Consider the following 21741-nt stretch of genomic DNA (forward strand, 5'->3'; position numbering starts at 1 on the left):
ACACAATCATCAGTCCCTCCCCTCATGCCAGGATACTAGGTGTAATCCTAGACTCCCATCTGTCCTTTCAGCCCCAAATCCAATCACTGTCCAAATCTTGTAGACTTCACCTCCGCAACATCTCCAACCTCCGCAACATCTCCAACCTCCGCAACATCTCCAACCTCCGCAACATCTCCAACCTCCGCAACATCTCCAACCTCCGCAACATCTCTAAGATATGCCCATTCCTAACCTCGGAAACCACTAAGCAACTTATTCCCTCCCTTGTTATATCTCGCCTTGACTATTGTAACTCCCTCCTCATTGGCCGACCTCATCGCAGGTTATCCCCTCTTCAGTCTATCATGAATGCTGCTGCCAGACTCATCCACCTTACTAACCATTCTGTATCTGCCACCCCTCTCTGCCAATCCCTCCACTGATCTCCGCTCAGTGTCCTCCACCACTCTCTGCCAATCCCTCTACTGACCTCCACTAAGTGTCCTCCATCCCTCTCTGCCAATCCCTCTACTGACCTCTACTAAGTGTCCTCCATCCCTCTCTGCCAATCCCTCTACTGACCTCCACTCAGTGTCCTCCACCCCTCTCTGCCAATGCCTCTACTCAGTGTCCTCCACCCCTCTCTACCAATCCCTCCACTGGCCTCCACTCAGTGTCCTCCACCCCCTCTGCCAATCCCTCTACTGACCTCCACTCAGTGTCCTCCACCCCTCTCTGCCAATCCCTCCACTGGCTTCCCATTGCCCAACGGAGAAAATTCAAAACAATAACAATAACATAAAAAGTCAAATTACATCACCAATCTTGTCTCCAAATATCACGCAAACCGTACTCTCCGCTCCTCGCACGACCTCATGCTCTCTAGCGCCCTTGTCTCCTCCTCCCACGCTCGTCTCCAGGACTTCTCCAGAGCTTCCCCTATCCTCTGGAATTCTCTACCCCAATTTATCAGACTATCGCCTACTCTGCTCACGATTAGGTGATCTCTGAAAACCTATCTCTTCAGGGAAGCCTATCGTGCCCTCAGCTAATAATGGAATCTTCTACTCTTCCTACCAGTCCACCCCCCCCAGTTACTACCTTTTGTACCACTAGCCCCTCCCTCCTAGATTGTAAACTCCCAGGATCAGGCCTTCCTATCCCTCTTGTATTGAACTGTATTGTTGCTGTATTGTCTCCCATTATATTGAAAAGAACTGAGCAAACTGTTGGCGCTATATAAATCCTGTATAATAATAATATATAAATCCTGTATAATAATATAAATCCTGTATAATAATAATACTATATAAATCCTGTATAATACTATATAAATCCTGTATAATAATAATATATAAATCCTGTATAATAATAATAATATATAAATCCTGAATAATAATAATATATAAATCCTGTATAATAATAATAATATATAAATCCTGTATAATAATAATAATAGAAATAATAATATATAAATCCTGTATAATAATAATAATAATAATAATAATATATAAATCCTGTATAATACTATATAATTCCTGTATAATAATAATAATAATAATAATAATAATAATTATATATAAATCCTGTATAATAATATATAAATCCTGTATAATAATATATAAATCCTGTATAATAATAATAATAATATATAAATCCTGTATAATAATAATATATAAATCCTGTATAATAATAATATATAAATCCTGTATAATAATAATATATAAATCCTGTATAATATTAATAATAATAATAATAAGAGCTGGCAGGCTGTCCATAAGGGCAGAATACGACTGGAGGGTCCACCACCGGGCAAACAACCGTCTTGGCCAGGAGCTGTGATGGAAAGCGGATTGACCCACTGGGGGAATACAGCAGGGGGCACTGACAGAAGCAGCCAGTAAAAAGGTAATAGCAGCGTGGCCTCCTCCAATAGTAGAGCACATGTAGCTCAGACAAGACCAAGAAAAGAGCTCTTTGCTTTTTTTTTTTTAAACATTTTAGTATGTCTTTTTTTCTAATCACAAAGAATGTGACCTTTTAACTATAACCCAGTGTGCCTCTAAGTCCCTTGGGCATTTTTTGTATACTATACCATTGTATTTGGGGCTGAGCCACGCTCATCCTCACACATCAAAGCATTCCATTTTCTATAGCTAGTGCTGCTCTGCTTTTGAAGAGCAACCCCAGGGATCGATGAAAAGCAATCATATACCTACTAATGTGATCTAGCAAAACACTGCTACTGAGATAAATACCAAAGCCCCTCACTGGACCCTAGTCTACATAATCCACAGTAGCCAGATTCCAAAGAGCTCCCCACATGGGGGGTGGATGGGGCTGCACTGAGCTGTACCTTTTTTTTTGCTCCATTTGAAAGGCAGGATTAAAAGGTTAGTAAGGGACTTCTTAAGCCGGCCATACATGGACTGAAATTGGAGATTGGATCCATGTATGAGCAGGCTGATTGCACCAAATTAAAGCGGAGTTCCAGCCAAAAAGAAGCTCCACTCGTTTGCCCCGCCCCCCCACTGGCACCTTTTGGAGGGGGGGTAGCGGATACCTGGTTTTGACAGGTACACACTCCCACTTCCGGCTCAGTTCGCCACAGTGAAGTGAGCCGGAAGTTCGGCCCCCTCCTTCCTCCCGCAGTCTCCTGGGAGCCTGCACATGTCCCAGAAGACTTCCCGGACCAATCAGGATGCGCAGCATGACTCGCACATGCGCAGTGAGCACCCGCATGTGAAGTCGCAAGCTATCACAGCCTTGTGCCCACAGCTGAGATGCCAGCGCATGGAGAGAAGGGACGATGCGGGTGAAAACATCGCTGGACCCCGGGACAGGTGAATGTGTGTTTATTAAAAGTCAGCAGCTACAGTTTTTGTAGCTGCTGACTTTTAATCAACACAAAAAACGGCTAGAACTCCACTTTAACCTCTTGGCGCCGGCCGCACGTAAATGTGGGGCCTCCCAGTGTTTTTCTTTGTATCCCGAACAATTCTTCTGACAGTTGTGGCTGCAAACCTCGGTCTACCTGACATTGGCTTGGTATCAAGAGACCCAAATTTTCCAATTCTTAATATGTTATTGAACAGTACTGATTGGCATATTCTAGGCATTGGGTGTCTTTTTATAAAGTTCCATTACCTTGTTACACAGGTCTTTTGACAGTTCTTTTCTGCTCCCCATGGCTCAGTATCTAGCCTGCTCAGTGCATGCACATCTCTTAGATTGTAAGCTCCAAGGATCTGGGCCCTCCTAACCCTCTTGTATTGAACTGTATTGTTGCTGTATTGTCTCCCTTATATTGTACAGCACTGAGCAAACTGTTGGAGCTATATAAATCCTGTATAATAATAATATATAAATCCTGTATAATAATAATATATAAATCCTGTATAATAATAATATATAAATCCTGTATAATAATAATATATAAATCCTGTATAATAATAATAATATATAAATCCTGTATAATAATAATAATATATAAATCCTGTATAATAATAATAATATATAAATCCTGTATAATAATAATAATATATAAATCCTGTATAATAATAATATATAAATCCTGTATGATAATAATAATAATATATAAATCCTGTATAATAATAATAATATATAAATCCTGTATAATAATAATAATATATAAATCCTGTATAATAATAATAATATATAAATCCTGTATAATAATAATATATAAATCCTGTATAATAATAATATATAAATCCTGTATAATAATAATAATAATATATAAATCCTGTATAATAATAATAATAATAATATATAAATCCTGTATAATAATAATAATAATAATAATATAAATCCTGTATAATAATAATAATAATATATAAATCCTGTATAATAATAATAATAATAATATATAAATCCTGTATAATAATATATAAATCCTGTATAATAATAATAATAATAATAATAATAATAAAAGCTAAACAAACTCATTGACTATTTATACACTGAAACTAATTGCAATTTAACCAACTCCCGCCCACCATATAGTAATATGACGGACACAAGGTGGTTCTCTCGTTCTGGGAGGAGGTCATATGACGTCCTCGCGGTGATCGGCGGTGCGCTGTGTCCCTCAGCCATGTATCAGTGCTGCCTTTCAGTGCCCATCAGTGATGCCTGTCAATGCCCATCAGTGCCACCTAACAGTGCCTCCTCATCAGTGCCCATCAGCGCTACCTATCAGTGTCCATCAGTGCAGCCTATCAGTGCCCATAACTGTAGCCTCATTAGCGCACATCAGTGAATGAGAAAAATCACTTATTTACAAAATTTTATAACAAAAACTAAGAAAAAACTTTTCTTTTTTTTTTCAAAATTTTCAGTGGTTTTTGGTTTAGGAAAAAATAAAAAAACCAGAAGTGATTAAATACCACCAAAATAAAGCTCTGTCAGTCACAAAAACAAAGGATAAAAATGTCATATGGGTACAGTGTTGCATGACCGCGCAACTGTCACTCAAAGTGCGACAGCTCTGAAAGCTGGAAATCGGCCTGGGCAGGAAGGGGGTATAAGTGCCCGGTAGGCGAGGGGTTAAATAAAAGACAGTTTTTTGTCATAATCGATCAGATTTTCAATCTCAATGCCAACATTTCACAATTTCTGCCAGGGGATGCAAACTGTTGAGCACAACTGCAGAGGGCACAGGAGACAGAACTCTCCGGAGATGTAAACGGTCAGTAATTAAACATTTAGTTATGCATCAACTCTTTAGTTGTACTCTTTAGCTCTGTAATAGGCAGGTTTTGGCTCGCTCTTATACTCAGTAGTGAGGTTACCGTTTTGAAAGGTTATTATGTCCCTTAAAGATTAACTTGTGTGCCTCGCTCTCCGGTGAACTGTCAGCAATGTCAGAAAATCCACCAAATGAGGATATTATTATTACTACCTGCAGACTCCGATCTATTAACTACTCACACCGAGGTGCCTCCACCACCGAGAACTGAATTTCCCCAACTTTGTGGAGACGTCTCGCTTCATGTGGAGACTCTAGGACAGGAGGTGAACGGAAATCGCCCCAACAAGGCACAGTCAGCAAAAACGTGGGTTGTAATCACTCTTAGATTGTAAGCTCCCAGGATCAGGACCCTCCTAACCCTCTTGTATTGAACTGTATTGTTGCTGTATTGTCTCCCGTTATATTGTAAAGCGCTGAGCAAACTGTTGGTGCTATATAACTCCTGTATAATAATAATATATAAATCCTGTATAATAATAATAATAATATATAAATCCTGTATAATAATAATAATAATATATAAATCCTGTATAATAATAATAATAATATATAACTTCTGTATAATAATAATAATAATATATAAATCCTGTATAATAATAATAATAATAATATATAAATCCTGTATAATAATAATAATAATAATATATAAATCCTGTATAATAATAATATATAAATCCTGTATAATAATAATAATATATAAATCCTGTATAATAATAATATATAAATCCTGTATAATAATAATAATAATATATAAATCCTGTATAATAATAATAATATATAAATCCTGTATAATAATAATAATGATAATATATAAATCCTGTATAATAATAATATATAAATCCTGTATAATAAGAATATATAAATCCTGTATAATAATAATAATAATATATAAATCCTGTATAATAATAATAATAATATATAAATCCTGTATAATAATAATAATAATATATAAATCCTGTATAATAATAATAATATATAAATCCTGTAAAATAATAATATATAAATCCTGTATAATAATAATAATATATAAATCCTGTATAATAATAATAATATATAAATCCTGTATAATAATAATATATAAATCCTGTATAATAATAATAATATATAAATCCTGTATAATAATAATAATATATAAATCCTGTATAATAATAATAATAATATATAAATCCTGTATAATAATAATATATAAATCCTGTATAATAATAATAATAATATATAAATCCTGTATAATAATAATAATATATAAATCCTGTATAATAATAATAATAATATATAAATCCCCATACATCACCATATCTGCCAAAAATTCCTGACTCGCAGATGGGATCAACATATCTTGCGAAAAAGTGACCATGTGTTCCCATGAAAAAAGTGCTGATAAGAAAATAGTAAGACAAACCAAACCCTACATGTTCACTCATAGAGCTTCGTCAGAAGTAATATAAAGTCAATAAAAGTAAGCAACCAAAATCATCAAGTATCCTCCAGGTCACACTACAAGATATGTTGATCCCATCAGCCAGTCAGGAATTGTTGGCAGATATGGTGACGTCTGGGGCTCGTCTAATAGTGGTGTAAGAGTTTTTGGTGCACTTTAAGACGCGCCAAAAGTGCAGCATGCAGAATTTTTTATAAAATGTACAGCACCTGCAACACAGTGGTGTGAAGAGTTCCATAGGATTTAAAGGGATACATTTTTCATGCATTTTTGTTCTGCTTTTTAAAACAACAAAAGTACATCAAAAACTGATTACTGTGAAAGGACCCTAAGAAGAAAAAAAAAAACCCCAAACAAGAAAAAATAAAAGCCAAGAAAACAGAAGAAAGCAGGTAAGTTTTTTCTTTTTTTTTCATTCAAACATTTTAATTCTAATTAGCCAGGAGACTGGAGTACTTTTGGCCTGGATTTCTCCAGATTCAGAATCAGGACACCAGCCCCAAAGGTGACAGAGGATGTGTAGTACTGAGTGTGCCTTGTCTGTTGGCATTCTGCAAAATCCTCACATTTTTTGTCATTGAGCGATAATGCTGAAGTCCTTGCACTGTCTATATCTTACCTTCCATCTGCAGTCATTCTAATAAGAGCCACTTCTGCTGGTGTCCCCACAAAGGCTCCAGTGGCCCCCGCCGTCATCCCAATAGCAGCTTTCATGAAGAAGTTAGGTGGTGTGCCATCCTCCTTCGTCAGCTTCTCAAACAAGATGGTGTAAATACCAAGACGCGTGGTGGTATAGGTGGCCTGGCGCAGAAGACCAGCCGATAACCTGTGAGATACAGAACATGCAGTAATTGTAGAGGAGGGTACAGATTCCTGGATGGAGAGGGGGCTATGAGTCTGTGCTCCTCCTGCAGGGTACAGACAGAAGGGGGCTACGAGTCTGTCCTCCTCCTGCAAGGTGATACAGACAGAAGGGGGCTATGAGTCTGTCCTCCTCCTGCAGGGTGATACAGACAGAAGGGGGCTATGAGTCTGTCCTCCTCCTGCAGGGTGATACAGACAGAAGGGAGCTAGGACTGTCCTCCTCCTGCAGGGTGATACAGACAGAAGGGGGCTATGAGTCTGTCCTCCTCCTGCAGGGTGATACAGACAAAAGGGGGCTATGAGTCTGTCCTCCTCCTGCAGGATGATACAGATAGAAGGGGGCTATGAGTCTGTCCTCCTCCTGCAGGATGATACAGACAGAAGGGGGCTATGAGTCTGTCCTCCTCCTGCAGGGTGATACAGATAGAAGGGGGCTATGAGTCTGTCCTCCTCCTGCAGGGTGATACAGACAAAAGGGGGCTATGAGTCTGTCCTCCTCCTGCAGGATGATACAGACAGAAGGGGGCTATGAGTCTGTCCTCCTCCTGCAGGGTGATACAGACAGAAGGGAGCTAGGACTGTCCTCCTCCTGCAGGGTGATACAGACCGAAGGGGGCTATGAGTCTGTCCTCCTCCTGCAGGGTGATACAGACAGAAGGGGGCTATGAGTCTGTCCTCCTCCTGCAGGGTGATACAGACAGAAGGGGGCTATGAGTCTGTCCTCCTCCTGCAGGGTGATACAGACAGAAGGGAGCTATGACTGTCCTCCTCCTGCAGGGTGATACAGACAGAAGGGGGCTATGAGTCTGTCCTCCTCCTGCAGGGTGATACAGACCGAAGGGGGCTATGAGTCTGTCCTCCTCCTGCAGGGTGATACAGACCGAAGGGGGCTATGAGTCTGTCCTCCTCCTGCAGGGTGATACAGACAGAAGGGGGCTATGAGTCTGTCCTCCTCCTGCAGGGTGATACAGACAGAAGGGAGCTATGAGTCGGTCCTCCTCCTGCAGGGTGATACAGACAGAAGGGGGCTATGAGTCTGTCCTCCTCCTGCAGGGTGATACAGACAGAAGGGGGCTATGAGTCTGTCCTCCTCCTGCAGGGTGACTCATTAAGAACACAGACAGTCAATCCTCACCCTGTGTAGATGCCTCTCACTCCTTCCTTTTTCAGGATGCTGCCAACAGCATGGAAACTGGTTTTGTATTCCTTGGTTTTGGCTCCTTCTCCACTGAGCTGCATCCGATTTTTCACCAGATCCAATGGCTGTACGAAGACTGTGGCCCCCATCCTTAAAGGAAAGACAACATATATTCATAAATGTTCGCTGAAAAAGCTATAAAGTACAATTCCCAATTTTCTGAATAAAAAGAATTTAAAAGAACCTTTGAATGGAACAAAATGAAATATAACATTGTCCTCTAAACTGATGTGCAGTCTGGCGAGCCGTAAATGAGGGCCCAGTAACACCCCGAGATTTAAAGCAGTCTTTTTCTATGACGGTTCTTCTGGGTGCATGACCCATATCCTCTGATCTACAGTGAGGGCGTGCGACGCCCGTCCTCTAATGTACCCTAGTGACCCATATCCTCGGATCTACAATGAGGGCGTGTGACGCCCATCCTCTAATGTACCCTAGTGACCCCCATCCTCTGATCTACAGTGAGGGCGTGCGACGCCCGTCCTCTAATGTACCCTAGTGACCCATATCCTCTGATCTACAGTGAGGGCGTGTGACGCCCATCCTCTAATGTACCCTAGTGACCCATATCCTCTGATCTACAGTGAGGGCGTGTGACGCCCATCCTCTAATGTACCCTAGTGACCCCCATCCTCTGATCTACAGTGAGGGTGTGTGACTCCCGTCCTCTAATGTACCCGAGTGACCCATATCCTCTGATCTACAGTGAGGGCGTGCGACGCCCGTCCTTTAATGTACCCGAGTGACCCATATCCTCTGATCTACAATGAGGGCGTGTGACGCCCATCCTCTAATGTACCCTAGTGACCCATATCCTCTGATCTACAGTGAGGGCGTGTGACGCCCATCCTCTAATGTACCCTAGTGACCCCCATCCTCTGATCTACAGTGAGGGTGTGTGACGCCCGTCCTCTAATGTACCCGAGTGACCCAGATCCTCTGATCTACAGTGAGGGCGTGCGACGCCCATCCTCTAATGTACCCGAGTGACCCATATCCTCTGATCTACAGTGAGGGCGTGCGACGCCCGTCCTCTAATGTACCCTAGTGACCCATATCCTCTGATCTACAGTGAGGGCGTGTGACGCCCATCCTCTAATGTACCCGAGTGACCCAGATCCTCTGATCTACAGTGAGGGCGTGCGACGCCCATCCTCTAATGTACCCGAGTGACCCATATCCTCTGATCTACAGTGAGGGTGTGCGACGCCCGTCCTTTAATGTACCCGAGTGACCCATATCCTCTGATCTACAATGAGGGCGTGTGACGCCCATCCTCTAATGTACCCGAGTGACCCATATCCTCTGATCTACAGTGAGGGCGTGTGACGCCCGTCCTCGAACGTACACAAATGACCCATATCCTCTGATCTACAGTGAAGGCGTGTGACGCCCGTCCTCTAATGTACCCTAGTGACCCATATCCTCTGATCTACAGTGAAGGCGTGACGCCCGTCCTCTAATGTACTCTAGTGACCCACATCCTCTGATCTACAGTGAGGGTGTGTGACGCCCGTCCTCGAACGTACATGAATGACCCATATCCTCTGATCTACAGTGAGGGCGTGTGATGCCCGTCCTCTAATATACCCGAGTGACCCACATCCTCTGATCTACAGTGAGGGCGTGTGATGCCCGTCCTCTAATATACCCGAGTGACCCACATCCTCTGATCTACAGTGAGGGCGTGTGATGCCCGTCCTCTAATATACCCGAGTGACCCACATCCTCTGATCTACAGTGAGGGCGTGTGATGCCCGTCCTCTAATATACCCGAGTGACCCACATCCTCTGATCTACAGTGAGGGCGTGTGATGCCCGTCCTCTAACGTACCCGAGTGACCCACATCCTCTGATCTACAACAGGTGCATGACCAGTGTCCTCTGACCTACAGCCTGAATAGCAGCAATGGTCACCAACCCAGCAGGTTTGCCATCAATCATTAACTGTATACCATTAAATTCACAGAACTTCACTCATGTATTTTGAACTAGTTGTAAAATTCCAGACGAAACTTTGTTGCCTACACTTAGATGATGTAGAGAAAAGATAGAGGCTACCAAGTTAAAACAAAAACCCAAACAGGAGAAAAGGAGGTGAGAATAAATCTTCCAGTTGGGGACAACTGTTCCGGTGACAACAGGGGAAGTTCCTTAACTATTAGAGGGTTGTAATCTTTGCCTAAGGCATCTAAAAATAAAAATGAACCCAAGATGTAATATATTGCAGCTGACCATGATGTGGTGGCTGCATTAGTTTTCCCCTTTATAGTAACCTGGTGATCCTGCCAGCAGTACACTTCCTGTCCTAGTGTGACACCATTCGCCCACCACATCTATGGAAATGCAGCGTTGTCTCTCTGAACAGGTAGTGTGTCGGTTAACCACTTCCCGTCTGACCCATGTATATAAACGGCCGGACAGGAGCAATGCAGGGGCGGGTGGCTGTTTATAAACGACCTCCCCACCCTCTGCTGGGAGCGTGCAGCACCGCGATCCGGTGCCCGCTGTGTCCTCCGGACACAGTGGAACACCGATCATTGTACGGGACCTCTGTGCGAGGTCCCGATCATGTGATCACTGATTGGCCAATCAGTGATCACATGAAGAGTAGTAACCAAGATTTCACTTCTGACATCATTGCTTACTACGTGTGAAATCTGTGAATGATCGCAGAGATCACATGGTACAAGGCTATTCACAACAGCCAGGTACCATGTGACAAGCTGTGACCAATCACAGCTCACAGTATTTCTCAATGGCTCTAAGAATGCAGCCAGACAGAAGGAGAAATGATTGATTTTATAGCCTTTATAGGTGTAAAAGCAATCAGTGTAAAAAAAAAAAAATCTTCATAACCCCCAAGTAGTATAGTGTCACTATGGTGACACTGTACTGCTAGGGTGCCAGTTTGTAAAAAAAAACAAAAAAAAAATTAATAATATAAAAAAAAATGTAAAAAATTTTTTTGTAAAAACTATGATTTTTGGTTATAAACTAATTTGGGTTATTTTTTAACTAAAAAGATAACTGAATAAATTTTGGCCAAGATTTATGAAGAAACATTATTTATTTGCAAAATTTTATAATAAAAACACTTTTTTCAAAATTTTTGGACTTTTTCATTTATATAGCAAAAAAATAAAAATCCCAGCGGTGAATAAATACCACCAAAATAAAAGTTTTATCCATCTCAAAAAAATGCAAAAAAATTCATATGGGTACAGTGTTGCATGACCGCGCAATTGTCATTCAAAGTGTGATAGCGCTGAAAGCTGAAAATTGCCCTGGACTGGAAGGGGGGGAAAGTGTCCGGACAGGAAGGGGGGGAAAGTGTCCGGACAGGAAGGGGGGGAAAGTGTCCGGACAGGAAGGGGGGGAAAGTGTCCGGACTGGAAGGGGGGGAAAGTGTCCGGACTGGAAGGGGGGGAAAGTGTCCGGACTGGAAGGGGGGGAAAGTGTCCGGACTGGAAGGGGGGGAAAGTGTCCGGACTGGAAGGGGGGGAAAGTGTCCGGACTGGAAGGGGGGGAAGTGTCCGGACTGGAAGGGGGGGAAAGTGTCCGGACTGGAAGGGGGGGAAAGTGTCCGGACTGGAAGGGGGGGAAAGTGTCCGGACTGGAAGGGGGGGAAAGTGTCCGGACTGGAAGGGGGGAAAGTGTCCGGACTGGAAGGGGGGAAAGTGTCCGGACTGGAAGGGGGGAAAGTGTCCGGACTGGAAGTGGTTAAAGACAAGAAATCACCAACACTCCAATGAAATTCTCCCATATTAGTACAACCTCACATAAGCTGATGTTTTACGGCCTCATAGCATTCCTACCTCAAGATGACAGTCAAGGATGGGACCCTACAAGGCCTGAAATTGTCAACAGATGTTCCACAAATAATTATGGGAGATTTTCAATAGAGTGCTGATGACTACTTTTCCTTTTACCTTGTTTTTCCATGATACCATCTGTTGTAGTAACAACAGGCCCCCTCCTGCTATATTGGTTGGTGCAAGGACTGCAGCTCAGATCTGCTTTGTTAGGACTACAAAACACCTCCCTACCTTATGAAAGATGCGTTTCTGTAGACCAGAGAGATAGAAATAATGGGAATATGGATAACAGTCCAGGAAGCTATCAGGACAAGCTTTTTGGAAGAAGAATTTGTAGTTTTTTTGTTTTTTTGCACATATTGGACGAATACAACAAAAAGCATCCAATGGTACAGATCAAAACGGGTTCATTGTTCAGGTTTGCATAAGATTTTCTTTATCTTGGAGGTGAAAAGGCGACACGTGGACAATTTTCGGCAAACGGCTATAAGGTTAGAGTCCAGGACCTAGAGGAATTTTAGGAGACTTTGCTACATTTGCCAATTAGAATCCAACAGCCTTTTACTGGATTGTTCATCAAACCGGTTCTCAAATTATCAATAGTTCTCTGTTCTACTGCCAAAACGACAAGGTCTTCATTACGGCACTGTACAATATTCCTCTGAGAGGCTCTTTGTTCAGCGCTCTGGACATTGGCCTGTGAAGTCTGGCTGACTTCCAGTAAGGACAAATTTTACGACCTTCATACTAAGGTCATCTGCCTCTTTTGTTAGAGAAGAGGAACACAAAAGGCCGTACAGAGGCCCATCACATCAATTCAAACATTGCTTGGGACAATGGGGATGTACTGGGCTTTCAAATGGGGTAACAATGGGCCCATCCAACCGGCGCTTGTCACTGTTTGTGATGATTTTCCAACTTGTCCTTGATCGCAATCTCAAAAGCTGCAGAAAAGACAGTAAGTGCCAGAGCAGATGGGACAGAAGCCAGGCTGGGAGGTCAGATGGAGCCCACTTTTTTTTTGTGAAGGTTCTCATTTATCGAGAACATGGTATATCTAGTCGTAGGTCATAACATACAACTTGACTTGTTGGGCAACGTTGAAGACATTTTGCAGCTTCTCCAAGCCACTTCTTGAGTTCTGAGTATCGGAACATACCCCAATATTTATATCCACACAGGTACCACAGACACCATAATCCAATCACCACGTAAGGCAGATGTCATTTGTCCAAAAACATGATGGGAGTTCTTGGACAGCATCAAGGCATATGTTGATTGTCCAAAAACATGATGGGAGTTCTTGAACAGCATCAAGGCATATGTTGATTGTCCAAAAACATGATGGGGAGTTCTTGGACAGCATCAAGGCGGATGTTGATTGTCCAAGAACATGATGGGAGTTCTGAACAGCATCAAGGCAGATGTTGATTGTCCAGAAACATGATGGGAGTTCTTGGACAGCATAAAGGTGGATGTTGATTGTCCAAAAACATGATGGGAGTTCTTGGACAGCATCAAGGCGGATGTTGATTGTCCAAGAACATGATGGGAGTTCTGGACAGCATCAAGGCAGATGTTGATTGTCCAAAAACATGATGGGAGTTCTTGGACAGCATCAAGGCGGATGTTGATTGTCCAAGAACATGATGGGAGTTCTTGGAGAGCATCAAGGCGGATGTTGATTGTCCAAGAACATGATGGCAGTTCTTGGACAGCATCAAGGCGGATGTCGATTGTCCAAGAACATGATGGGAGTTCTTGGACAGCATCAAGGCGGATGTCGATTGTCCAAGAACATGATGGGAGTTCTTGGACAGCATCAAGGCGGATGCTGATTGTCCAAAAACATGATGGGAGTTCTTGGACAGCATCAAGGCGGATGTTGATTGTCCAAAAACATGATGGGAGTTCTTGGACAGCATCAAGGCAGATGTTGATTGTCCATAAACATGATGGAAGTTCTTGGACAGCATCAAGGCGGATGTTGATTGTCTAAGAACATGATGGGAGTTCTTGGACAGCATCAAGGCAGATGTTGATTGTACAAAAACATGATGGGAGTTCTTATACAATCAACATCTGCCTTGGCAAATCCGATGGTGACTAGATTAAGGTGTCCATGCTACATGTGTGGATATAAAAGATGAGGAACATTTTGCTTCCTGACACCCACTGGAACTGAAGATGTGGATTAGATAAGCTACAAAAGGACTTTGACATTGCTGAATAAGTCCAGTTGAAGGTCTCTAAATAGTACTAGATATACCATGAATGACCTGGATCAATGAGAACCTTCACAAACTAATAAATGGGCTCCTCACTGCCCCCCCTCCACCCCCACCCCCTTACCTAGTCTGGCTTTTAACATTCAACATATTAAACAAGTCCAGTTAAATGTAACTACTACTAGCTAGCCCATTTATTCAGATTTTAGACGTGAGCAGGTGGACATGTAGTTGTCATAACCACTTCTAGTGTCCACATAAACCATAGAGGCAATTAGCTCAAAGTGGCAATTTATATACCATTCTTGATCCTCGGCTGTCAAAACAATGAGAGGGGAAAAGATATGGGAGGTAACAGTATGATGACCGCACAATGCAAGCCTATCATTCTGGCAATCACTTCCACATGCGCATGCTTTAAATTGCTGGAGCATGCCGTTCAAATTAACATAAAGGGGTGGGAAAGAGAAGGGGACAGAACTCTGGCCCCCTCCCAGGAAAACAATAGTCCTTGGATAAGGCTTTTTCCTTTACTGTTTGCCCTGAAATCTTAAGCCTGAGGCTCCATGTACACTGCGGCTGATAAACTCACGTTTAGGAGCTTTTCTGCATTTTTTTCAGCAGCCCCTGAACTCTCCCTAATGTCCTCCTATGTGTCCGTGTACACATCGTTGTTTACAGGAAGTTGCGTTTACAGTTGTTTTTTGAACGCACCAAACTTGCGTTCAGGAGTAGATTTTATCAGCGTTTCAAACGCCAAACCCTTGTAAATGTGGCTAACCACGTTTTTTAAATCTTCCATTTCCAGATGATGTCCAGAGCCTTTTTTCATCATGAAAGATGCATGCAAAGCGTTTTCCCGGGACTCAAATGGACCCGGTACACAATACTTTGAGGTTTGGCATGAAGGACAATATGTTAGAGACTACTGGCATAATTTCTGCACAGAAATGAGCCGGAACATCCAAACACCACAAAAAAAGACAGTTAATCTCAACACATACTGCTCTCTCTGCTTCTGCTCTCTCCATTCCTCTCAAAACGTCTGAAAGTTAATTTTTTACTGTTTTTCAGTGCATTCTGGGCATTTTGGAAGGTCTCCTGAGGTTATCTTTAAAAAACGCTCATAAATGTGCATAAACGCTAACGCGCAAATTCAAACGCGGCTAAACAGACTTTTTTTAACCTCCGTTTTTCAGCGGTCAGTTTCCATCGTTCAGAAAAGTCCCGTGCACATGGAGCCTTACATTGTCTCCTGCTGGCCACAAATGACACCACAGCTTGGCAAACTGGTTCATCTCAAAGTGACCCTGCCAAGGGGTTCAACAAAGTAAAATATGTGCTAGCCTGTGAAGTGGTTATACATATACCACCTTGTCCATCATCCTGCTTCATAAAACTTCACTCTGTAGAGGAGCTCTCAGACCAGATCCAATTTCACACTTCTGGGTGTTTGGAATAGCATGTCCCGTTTGACTGCTGTGGTTTCTCGAGCCAACTGTTAGGTCATTTCTATGCCTTGCAGTGAGTAGGGGTCAGCAGAAAAAACCAAAGTGGGAGAACCTACTATTCAACCAGCCGGAGGAGTCAGATTGGCGCTGGGAGCTCTGCTACGGGTGAAGTGGACAAAAAACCAGGCATGGCAGAGCTGCTTTCTTCTCAGGGTACTGCCTGTGTAATTTTCTTGATGGGCTTACTTCGGGGCAGATTTACTAAAACTGGAGCTTTTTTTGGAAAATCTGGTGGAGCTTTGCATAGAAACCAATCAGCTTCCAGGTTTTATTGTCAAAAAAAGAATTGAACAAGCCAAAGTTAGAAGCCGATTGGCTACCATGCACAGCTGCACCAGATTCTGAGCGCTCCAATTTTCGTAAATCTCACCCTTTAAATCTATGGCCAACTTTAGAAGGATTCTGTGGGTGACAGCAACATAGGAGAAAGTGCAGGTTAAAGTATCATCCGAATAACACAGACATCATTATTTCTGATCTTGGCTTGATAGTGATAATACTTTGACCTGTGTAAACAAAAAGTCACTTAAAAATAAAAAAAACCCACACCTTGTCAAAGTGATTAACTAGCAACAATTTGCTAAATGACCACTTTTCTTCTAATACTGCAGCTAAATCAGTAGAACATTCCTCTGTTGTCATTTCCTCGATAGCAAATAAACAAAGTTCTGCAGCACCAATGGAGGAGGGGGTGCTCCTTAGGAAAGGGATCAGTTGCACCACGTTGATTCTGCTGATGGACTAAGCCATATTCATGGAATAAGTGGGGTGCAATTTACTGCAAGAAGGGTGGTCACTGTTACGGCCTTGGTTGGTTCTCAGAGCAAGATATGAAACATTTTGGCCAGATAGGCTGTGTTCAGTAAACATTTCTTAACTCCTGAAGTGCCCATACTAAAGGATATCTAAAGCCAAGCCAACTTTGTTTTTTGTTTTGGATATAGTGAGGGTTAGAACCCTGATGCCCAAAATGCAGGCCAAGGGCCATGTGCAGCCCTCTGGCACATGCTAAGAGGCTACTTGCACATACCAGAAGTGGGAGTGGAAGCACTCTTTTGTAGAGGAGCTATAAAGGCAGTTATTGCCAGCAATCTCACAAAACAAGTCTTTAACTGTCTCCTGCAGCAGGCTTCCAGTCTACAACATCACCCGTAGAAGGTCTACAGTCTCTGACCATCTTCTCTATGATTCCGGCCGGTGACAATCTCCTCCAATGTGTCCGCAGTCTCCGACCGTCTCCTCCGATGTGTCCGCAGTCTCCGACCGTCTCCTCCGATGTGTCCGCAGTCTCCGACCGTCTCCTCCGATGTGTCCGCAGTCTCCGACCGTCTCCTCCGATGTGTCCGCAGTCTCCGACCGCCTCCTCCGATGTGTCCGCAGTCTCCGACCGCCTCCTCCGATGTGTCCCCAGTCTCCGACCGCCTCCTCCGATGTGTCCCCAGTCTCCGACCGCCTCCTCCGATGTGTCCGCAGTCTCCGACCGCCTCCTCCGATGTGTCCGCAGTCTCCGACCGCCTTCTCCGATGTGTCCGCAGTCTCCGACCGCCTCCTCCGATGTGTCCGCAGTCTCCGACCGCCTCCTCCGATGTGTCCGCAGTCTCCGACCGCCTCCTCCGATGTGTCCGCAGTCTCCGACCGCCTCCTCCGATGTGTCCGCAGTCTCCGACCGCATCCTCCGATGTGTCCGCAGTCTCCGACCGCATCCTCCGATGTGTCCGCAGTCTCCGACCGCCTCCTCCGATGTGTCCGCAGTCTCCGACCGCCTCCTCCGATGTGTCCGCAGTCTCCGACCGCCTCCTCCGATGTGTCCGCAGTCTCCGACCGCCTCCTCCGATGTGTCCGCAGTCTCCGACCGCATCCTCCGATGTGTCCGCAGTCTCCGACCGCATCCTCCGATGTGTCCGCAGTCTCCGACCGCCTCCTCCAATGTGTCCTACAGTCTGTGACCATCTCCTCCAATGTGTCCACAGTCTCCGACCGCCTCCTCCAATGTGTCCACAGTCTCCGACCGCCTCCTCCGATGTGTCCGCAGTCTCCGACCGTCTCCTCCGATGTGTCCGCAGTCTCCAACCGCCTCCTCCGATGTGTCCGCAGTCTCCGACCGCCTCCTCCGATGTGTCCGCAGTCTCCGACCGCATCCTCCGATGTGTCCGCAGTCTCCGACCGCATCCTCCGATGTGTCCGCAGTCTCCGACCGCATCCTCCGATGTGTCCGCAGTCTCCGACCGCATCCTCCGATGTGTCCGCAGTCTCCGACCGCCTCCTCCAATGTGTCCTACAGTCTGTGACCATCTCCTCCAATGTGTCCACAGTCTCTGACCGTCTCCTCCGATGTGTCCGCAGTCTCCGACCGTCTCCTCCAATATGTCTACAGTAGGGGTGCTCAACCTTTGGAGAGCAAGGGCTACTTAAGTGATTTGGTAGCCAGTTACGGGCCACAATGAAATGATATGGTTCAGAATTAAGAATTTTTATTATTTTGAATAGATTAAACATTTTCTTCCTGCAGCCACTGAATGCCGATAGGAGTGAGAGGAGGAGAATCTGGCTTTCAGCGGTTGCAGGAAGAAAATGGAGAGGATCAGTTCCTGTATATGCCGCCTCTGTCACCTCTCCTGTCCACCTGTGTAAAGCAAAATGTGACATGGAGGCAGCACAGGCCCCTGGAGCATGGAGCAGAGTCACCATTGCGAATCCTGACGCTACAACAGTGGGTGGGGGTGTGCGGTAAAAACACGTCTCAGCTATGCGGTTTTGCCGCCCTCCAATCGCAAATGTAAATGAGCCATTACTGTCCTGAGCCCCCTATAAGGCTGCTTTCACACTGATGTGCTGCGGTTTACCCACAACATGGGTGCAGCACAGTGCACCTATGTCTTTCTTGATGGTTAGCTGTGCTTTGCCATAGATTTATATTATATCTTGTGGGTGTGGTGCACTTTCTGAAAGCACACCAAAACCCTCAGGATATAGTAGGTGTGTTTCCCTGCTTTGAGGTCGTGGGCCAAATCAGAGGGCTCTGAGGGCCAGAGGTTGAGTACCCCTGGTCTACGGTCTCTGACCATCTCCTCCAGCATGTCTGCCGTCTCTGACCCATCTCCTCCAGCATGTCTGCCGTCTCTGACCCATCTCCTCCAGCATGCCTGCCGTCTCTGACCCATCTCCTCCAGCATGCCTGCCGTCTCTGACCCATCTCCTCCAGCATGCCTGCCGTCTCTGACCCATCTCCTCCAGCATGCCTGCCGTCTCTGACCCATCTCCTCCAGCACGTCTGCCGTCTCTGACCCATCTCCTCCAGCACGTCTGCCGTCTCTGACCCATCTCCTCCAGCACGTCTGCCGTCTCTGACCCATCTCCTCCAGCACGTCTGCCGTCTCTGACCCATCTCCTCCAGCACGTCTGCCGTCTCTGACCCATCTCCTCCAGCACGTCTGCCGTCTCTGACCCATCTCCTCCAGCACGTCTGCCGTCTCTGACCCATCTCCTCCAGCACGTCTGCCGTCTCTGACCCATCTCCTCCAGCACGTCTGCCGTCTCTGACCCATCTCCTCCAGCACGTCTGCCGTCTCTGACCCATCTCCTCCAGCACGCCTGCCGTCTCTGACCCATCTCCTCCAGCACGCCTGCCGTCTCTGACCCATCTCCTCCAGCACGCCTGCCGTCTCTGACCCATCTCCTCCAGCACGCCTGCCGTCTCTGACCCATCTCCTCCAGCACGCCTGCCGTCTCTGACCCATCTCCTCCAGCACGTCTGCCGTCTCTGACCCATCTCCTCCAGCACGTCTGCCGTCTCTGACCCATCTCCTCCAGCACGTCTGCCGTCTCTGACCCATCTCCTCCAGCACGTCTGCCGTCTCTGACCCATCTCCTCCAGCACGTCTGCCGTCTCTGACCCATCTCCTCCAGCACGTCTGCCGTCTCTGACCCATCTCCTCCAGCACGTCTGCCGTCTCTGACCCATCTCCTCCAGCACGTCTGCCGTCTCTGACCCATCTCCTCCAGCACGTCTGCCGTCTCTGACCCATCTCCTCCAGCACGTCTGCCGTCTCTGACCCATCTCCTCCAGCACGTCTGCCGTCTCTGACCCATCTCCTCCAGCATGTCTGCCGTCTCTGACCCATCTCCTCCAGCACGTCTGCCGTCTCTGACCCATCTTCTCCAGCATGTCTGCGGTCTCTGACCCTTTGCTTTCAGGGACCACATATGAGATACTCTATTTCCCGTAAGCTGACAAGCACTAGGCTAGAACCTATGTCAGTGTATTACTGGCAACAGTAGGAAGATCCACCCACTATAGATACCTATATTATCTATTATGATATTAATACATTATATAATAGGTATAATAAAAATAATATTTAATAACATCTGAAGCCTCCTCTCTCTCTCTCTAATATTAATAATACCTATATTATGTATTACTATTAGGATAATATTACATTATTATATAATAGGTATATTAAAAATATTTAATAACACCTGAAGCCCCCCTCCCTATATATATATATATATTAATAATACCTATATTATCTATCACTATTAGGATAATAATACTTTTTTTATTATTATATTATTTTTTAAATAGGTATAATAAAAATATTTAACAACATCTGAAGTCCCCCCCCCCATATAAAATTAATAATACCTACATTATCTATTACCATTATGATATTAATACATTATATAATAGGTATAATAAAAATATTTAATAACACCCGAAGCCCCCCCCCCCTCCCTTTATATATTTATTAATAATACCTATATTATCTAAACACTATTAGGATAATAATACTTTTTTATTATTATTATATTTTATAATAGGTATAATAAAAATAATATTTAATAACATCTGAAGCCCCCCGCCCCCATCTATTTATTAATAATATCTACATTATCTATAACTATTAGGATAATAATATATTTACTATTATTTTATAACAGGTAACATACATAGAATTAATAATCAATAACATCTGAAGTCCCCCCCCCCCCCATATATATGATCCTCTCTGTATATAAAGTATGATATAACAAAACAATAATGATATGGGGGGGTCTAATCTCCCCCTTCTCCTCCCCTCCCCCAGCACACATGCCCCCCAGACACCCTAGTAGTGGGGGTTGGCGGTGGGTCCTGCACACACAATTCCCCCAGCACCCCTCCTCCACCCCAGGGAAGGACATTACCCTGCCAGCCCCCCGAAGAGGAACTTGATGGCTTTGGGGGAGCTCTTCCTTTCCGCCATCTTCCCACCGCCTGACCGGAGAGACCCCCAAGGTGACACAGGAGGTGTGCGAGCACTGGCCGGGAGGCGGGGCTGCTGGCTGATCGACGTCACTTCAAAGAGGGAGAGAGGCGGGGTAGCGGCCATGTTAGAAAAGGGCGACGGCCATGTCAGGAACGGGCAAGAGCCGCGCGGAGTTCCTTTTCCAAAACCTGGCTTCGTTTTCACGCTGCGCTCGACATTTGTGAATAAAAATTCAGATTTTGGATGTAGAATTCGGCGGCGCTGCATATTGGCAAATTGTCGGGCGTGCCATCGTGGCGGAGCGGAAGCCATGTTGGTTGTGGGTAGAATAGAAACGTGGATTTCTTTTTCTTTTCTTGAACGTCAAGGTTAATGCTGATCGTGAGGAAAATACAGATTTTTTTTCCTGTAAATAACATATAACATTTAACTGCTAGGGGCCGCCATGTTTGGTGTGGGCAAAAATAATGCTGTGAGGAGAGACGGCCATCTTAGATTCTGGTTAAAAAAAAAAACCTGACTTATACTGCTGGGTTCTGCACTTAGGGGTCATGGCATGAATAGCAGCAATTACATTCACAGTGACAACAATATTTATGATGTTAAAGTAGAACTGAAGGTGAAAATCTTTATTATTTTGGAAAACCCATCAGGTTTTTTTTTATTGGGGAGATTTCACTCC

At 44.4% G+C, this 21741-nt stretch overlaps 1 protein-coding gene across 1 annotated transcript in view; it reads right to left on the reverse strand.

The window, feature by feature from the left end:
- The window catches only part of SLC25A11 (solute carrier family 25 member 11), a 45950-nt gene extending 24796 nt beyond the window's left edge, over window positions 1-21154 (reverse strand). The window contains exons 1-3 of the mRNA XM_089688970.1: window positions 20998-21154; window positions 8191-8343; window positions 6811-7017 (exon numbers count right to left, since the gene is read on the reverse strand). Of these exons, the coding sequence (XP_089545096.1) occupies window positions 6811-7017; window positions 8191-8343; window positions 20998-21056 (419 nt within the window). The 5' untranslated portion in view covers window positions 21057-21154. The remainder of the gene's footprint in view (window positions 1-6810; window positions 7018-8190; window positions 8344-20997) is intronic.
- Between the last annotated feature and the right edge of the window lie 587 nt (window positions 21155-21741).

This window comes from Staurois parvus, unplaced genomic scaffold (assembly GCF_062004578.1).
Source record: "Staurois parvus isolate SC_StPar_1 unplaced genomic scaffold, SC_StPar_1.0 ptg000463l, whole genome shotgun sequence".
Classification (NCBI taxonomy): Eukaryota; Metazoa; Chordata; class Amphibia; order Anura; family Ranidae; genus Staurois; species Staurois parvus.